Below are 6000 nucleotides of genomic sequence, written 5' to 3'. Positions count from 1 at the left end.
GCATTGTGCTGTGTGATAAAACTGAACATTTTAGAGTGGCCTTTTATTGTGGCCAGCCTAAGGCACACCTGTGCAATAATCATGCTGTCTAATCAGCATCTTGATATGCCACACCTGTGAGGTGGGATGGATTATCTCGGCAAAGGAGAAGTGCTCACTAACACAGATTTAGACAGACTTGTGAACAATATTTGTGAGAAATGGTCTTTTGTGTGTGTAGAAAATGTTTTAGATCTTTGAGTTCAGCTCATGAAAAATGGGAGCAAAAACCAAAGTGTTGAGTTTATATTTTTGTTCAGTGTATGTTTAAAAGAAATACAGTTTTCAGTCATTAGGTTTGTCTGAAAACCTCTTTGGATTTCTGTATCACAGTTCGGAGAGAGTTGCTGCCTCAAGCGAGACAGTTCAAGTATCTCAGGGTCTTGTTCACGAGTGAGATGGATCAGCAATTTAGCATAACCTCTGCAGTGATTCGGGCGCTGTGCCTGACCATCATGGTAAAGACGGAACTGAGCCAGAAGCCGAAGCTTTCGATTTACTGATCCATCTATGTCCCAACCCTCACCTATGATCATGAGCTCTGAGTAGTGACTGAATTAAGGAGATCGTGGATACAAGCGGCCAAAATGAGTTTCCTCTGTGGGGTGTGTGGGCTCAGCCTTAGAGATAGTAGAGCTGCTGCTCCTTCACGTCGAAAGGGGTCAGTTGAGGTGATTCAGGCATCTGATCAGGATCCTCCTGGGTGCCTCCTGCAATGGCCGGTATACCTAGACGAAAGATGGCCATTGTGGGAGAAACTTCCATCTTTGGACGTGGCTCTAAAACGGTGGTCTTACGTCGCACTGTGAGACAGGTTCAAGGACGGCCATTGTCAACGTCTTTCGACCAAATATAACCTAAGATAAATTTCTGGCAGTGTCAGAAATTTAGGATGACTATCTCACAGTGTGACAGCTGCTACGACCTACGTCTACTAGTCAACCAATAGAAATGCAGCACGAAATGACACGATGGTCACCGCGACACCGGCGCTAAACCCAGACAAATGATCGCTTGCCATGGAGGTAAAATAAACAAAAAGAAGTCTGTGGAACTCCCAGAAAGAGGAAAGTTTAGTGGAGCTGTGGCAGCAGAAGCCTTGTTAATTTGATGTTTCTTCCAGCTGCTATCATGACCGCGAGAAAATAGACGCTGCATGGAAGGAAATTGCGGAGGAACTGCAACTTCCAGGTGAGCAAGCTACCTATGGTGGCGCAGATGGATGACGTACGCTGATGCGGTGCACGCTGATGACGTTGCATATTGACGTACGTCGTAACCTGGGATTCAGTAGTAAACGGCCATCGTACAATCTGCACACATCGAACTTGACGTCATACCAAAGTTTATTAGATCCACGTCTCACAGTGTGTCATGCAATGGTCTTAAAAGATTGCTAAAATTGCACAGTGTATAGAGGGCATTAGAGGTGTTCCAGGCACGTCCCACTGGTAGGAGGCCCCGGGGCAGACCCAGAACATGCTGGAGGGATTACATATCTCATCTGCAGTGTTGGGCTCCTTGGTCTAAAAATGCAATACTTTCCTCATTGCTTGTTTCCCTTTTCAAAACTAACAATAGAACTTTATTCATTACTCCCTGCCAACAGTAATTCATTACACTACTTGTTATATTACTCTTCCGTTACACCCCAAACTAGCTTGCAGCTTTGTGGCGTGCCTGCGCAGCGCGATGATTACGAAAGTAACGTTGTAATGCATCAGCATGTAACCACATCCACACTGTCTACTACAACAAAAAATAGAGATGCTCGAATTACATCACACACACAGGTAGCGTGACTTAATTCTACCACCTGACTGCTTCTCTTTGTTTCCCAGGCATGCGTCCGTTCATCCCAGACAAGGATGTCGGGGTGTTTGAGAGTTTCCTGGAGAGCATCGGGATCCGGGAGGGTGGGATTTTAACTGACAGCTTCGGACGTATCAAACGCAGCATGAGCAACACGTCGGCGACGGCCATGAGAGGGTACGTAGGTCAGGAGGTGCAGGTTGTGATTTGTGAAAGAGTTATGACTCTCTCTGTGAGGGTGTTTCTAGATACCACACACTGCTGTCTCCTCTTCTGTCATGTCTCATTAATATGGTGCATTTAGTTGATCTTAATAAAACTAAAGAGCACCAAGCTGTGGTCCGAAGACATCATACAGCAGAAAACATTCTGCTGCTGCAATTAGGAAACAAGACACGTGCATAATTTTTATTCAGAAAGTTAAAATCGACACTAAAAAGTACAAAACAAAACAGCTGATTAAACCATAGTAATAATTTCAGTATTTACTGTCTTTGACTGTCAGCGTGCAGTTTTTCAGTAGCTCACATACAATATTAATATGTTTACCACTGGTGTTAATGTTGCTGTGTTCTCCCAGTGTCGTCTTCTGTCCATAAACCATTTTAAATATCCTATAAAAACATTTTACTCTCTTAAAAGTTTAATAAGAAACCCTATAAGAGGTGATGGCTCTATTTTTGTGATATTATTGTTTTTGTTTAAAGGGTTAGGGTTAGTTTTTGGGAGTTCAGGGTAACTTTAAGTCATAGTTTCTCTTTCCATGATGCAGAACCGGTCCAGGTTGAGTCCAAATGATCTTCTTCTAGTACACTAGAAATTAGGTAACATTATGATGTGTTTTTTGTGTGTGTGTGTTTCCCAGCAGGTATGACAACAGCTCTCTGGCGTCAGGATCTCAGGAGTTCAACCGACGCATCACTGACCTCACCCACGACATCCAGGCGCTCGGCTTCCAGGACACACATGGAGACATTGAGGAGGAAGACTACTACCTCTGATGAAGAGGTGAAGGGAAACAGTGAGAGTCTGATTCCTCTCAGACAGTGTTTGAACTCAGAATCTGCCTCAGAGCATCTGAGCAGGAGCAGCATGTCCACACTTCATGTTTTCTCCAATACCAGACAAATAAACTGAAAATATACAATAAACTGTCTGACAGAGGAATCATTCGTAAAGTTGCTGTTTTAAAATGCATTTCCTGCTTGATGCACAGAGCAGCAGATAAAACCAGCAAGTGAGTTGAATAAAATAATAGTACAAAAGTTGTTCTATAGAAACCAGAGCTGTCTTAATTCAGTTCAACTCATACTGTTTATTTTTCAGTGTATCATACAGTTAATGCACAGTGAGATTATGATCTATGATCATGATTTTTTACCTGTGGTTATTATTTAATACAGAAATCTATTAAATCTTATTCTGATCATCTCATTCCACCTAAAACCATACATTTGCAGAAGGGGCAGTATGGTTTCGTCTTCATGATCCGAAGGTCATGATTAGAGTTTATAAGTCAACTTGTGTCAGTCAAAGTGATCACAAGAGGAGGAAGTGGGTAAAATCTCTTCAGTGGATTTTTGGCTGAAAGGTGGGTATATTGTAAACAGCCAGAAAAAGAAGTGTGTATACCCTCCACTACACCACTGAGTTTATTCATCATCCATGCCAAGTCGCAGCTGAGTCAGGCAACCAGAAGCAGCCTGACTTATCTTATCAAGCGTGCCGAGTTTGGGCCAATGCTGGGCCAGGTCATTTTTGACAGTGGCCCAGTGATGGCGATATTAGCAGCTGAAATCAGGCCAGTTTATTTGGCTTAATTCTGGGGTGTCATTGGTTCTGAGCCAAGTCTGTTGTGGCAGTTCAACTTAGGACCCAAAGTGCAAACACAACCAGGAAACAGGGAATGGTTGATGGCAGTTTATTGTAGTTTGCAGAAGCGGAGCTGAAGGCTTGAATGAAATGATGGCTGAGGTGGACAGGGAATGGCGAAGCAAAGCAGACACAGTCCAAATCCAGAGGCAGAAGACAAGACCAAGGCTGGACATGGCGGGTTATGGTTGAGGCTGGCGTGGTGAACCTGAGACACAGAACAGAGTGTGACTTGATGTCCCAAACGTACAAAAAGACCAGTGTCCAAAAAAAAACTAGCAGTTGGCCTAGATGTCTGTACCGCAGAGGAGACTGAACGATCCGGCAGAGTCTGGATGTCTGAGCTGAGGTTTTATTCTGCAGTGGCTGTATTGTAGATGTGGTTCAGGTGTGCTCAGGAGGAATGGCAGGGAACCAGAAGGCCACGCCCAGCAAACACACAAAGACAAACTGAAAACAAACATGAGACACTAGGGAGGGGAAACAGGAAACACAAAGGAGCGGCGAAGCTGAAATCCTGACAGGGTCTGCAACTTATTCTCAGCATGCCAAGTTTGGGCCAGTGCATACCCAGGTCATTTTGGCTACCTGGGATCATTAAAGGTTTCTTGAATCCATCTGCGTCCATGCCACTAATATTGCATTAAACTGAGGCCTCGAAATACTTTAAAAAGCTGCAATAGAGTATGATGGTGTTTTCTGTAGAGGTTGTAGTACCTCACAGTGGCCACATGGAGGCAACTGTGGATAAAAGAGCAGATTTCCAGCCCTGCTTCTGAGCTACAGACTGCTTTATGAGGCAAAATGTAAAGTTTTAATGACTGTGTTTTAGAAAAAGCTTATTAACTGGAACCACATCTACAGAAGTTTCACATTTTAATATGACGGTAATGATGAGAACCATATATAGGAAATCTAAAATCTCTCTTCTGTGCCTGTCCCCCTTTCTATCTCTGTCCCAACGCTGCATTGACCCGTTATCCTGGCGGCAGCATCATGACCTTCCCATGGTGCACTGCTTCTCTGTGCCCCCTGGTCCTCTCCTCTGCCAGCCTCACTGAACATCAGAGAGGGAGCCAGTACACCCATGGGCTTCACCCGAGTCATGCTAGTCTCCTCACTCTCATTACGTAATAAGCTAACGCAGTGTGCATTTGTTTTTTTCGATTAATTTATCATGAGCAGAGTAAGTTTAGTTAAAAGCAGCAGTGATGCACATTACTGTAAGTGTACCAGAGGTTTTCCAAAAGGCTGGTTTTAAATTCATGACCTGGATAGGCACTGGCACTGCAAATAAACTGAGTGGATAAAAACTCAGTTGTTTAAATAGGACACGTGCATGCAGAGTACTGGGTGAGAGTGACATCCCATACACTCAAAATACTAGATATGTTTAGACAAAGCTCTGCCGTGCTTCCTGACCCTGAAAAATAATGAAAATCTGTCAGGGGGAGGCCACCATGTTTGGATTTATTGCAGGCAAACAGCAATACTGAAGCTACTTCTTACTGCCTCTAAAGGTCAGAGGTCGTGACTCCAGTTCATATCAGTCAAAACGAAACCAGGAAATGCGATGAGATAACGTTCGGTTCTCTTATCGCAACAGAAGATAATTTTAAGGTCATTTTGTGTGTGTGTGTGTGTGTGTGTGTGTGTGTGTGTGTGCGTCAGGGGGAGCAGACACATTGTATAAACTCTATCCTCATCATCGGATTATAGCTCTGTAACCTCTGCAATCATCCATGTGGCGGCATTTATCATCATCCCACTCACACACGCACACACACGCACACACACACACACATAATCCCCTCCACCTTGCATCATCATGGATACACCGTTCGCCATCAGCCCTGGGTCGGGTATTATTTTTCTGTTTCCAGCTACAGTGGAACAGACTCCATCAAACCCATAAATATTTCTCATGGTTTGTTTGTGCAGTACATGTGATAGTGATGAATATTATTTAATCCATGTTTTTTTAAATATTTTTTTAAAGCAATATTTATTTCGAAACCTAATTTTACTCATAATTCTTAGTTTTTGAAATTGTTTTATTTAATATTTTTGCTTTATTTCGGCAGAACTACGATGTTTTGTTGTAAAAAATGTATTTTACTTTAAAAGCTTCATATTTAGAACATTTTAGATAGATAGATAGATAGATAGATAGATAGATAGATAGATACTCCACACATCCAAAAAGCATGTATCACACTTTATAATAAAACATATGACATCATGCAAATAAAAAACTGAATCTCCTTTGAGATACAG

At 42.8% G+C, this 6000-nt stretch overlaps 1 protein-coding gene across 1 annotated transcript in view; it reads left to right on the top strand.

Moving 5' to 3' along the window:
• ccm2l (CCM2 like scaffold protein) overlaps positions 1-3358 on the top strand; it is a 20390-nt gene extending 17032 nt beyond the window's left edge. The window contains exons 10-11 of the mRNA XM_050065668.1: positions 1881-2028; positions 2720-3358. Of these exons, the coding sequence (XP_049921625.1) occupies positions 1881-2028; positions 2720-2852 (281 nt within the window). The 3' untranslated portion in view covers positions 2853-3358. The remainder of the gene's footprint in view (positions 1-1880; positions 2029-2719) is intronic.
• Positions 3359-6000: the final 2642 nt, after the last annotated feature.

The sequence above is a fragment of the Epinephelus moara genome, chromosome 16, assembly GCF_006386435.1.
Source record: "Epinephelus moara isolate mb chromosome 16, YSFRI_EMoa_1.0, whole genome shotgun sequence".
Taxonomy (NCBI): domain Eukaryota; kingdom Metazoa; phylum Chordata; class Actinopteri; order Perciformes; family Serranidae; genus Epinephelus; species Epinephelus moara.
This window is presented reverse-complemented; position numbering and strand designations above follow the sequence as displayed.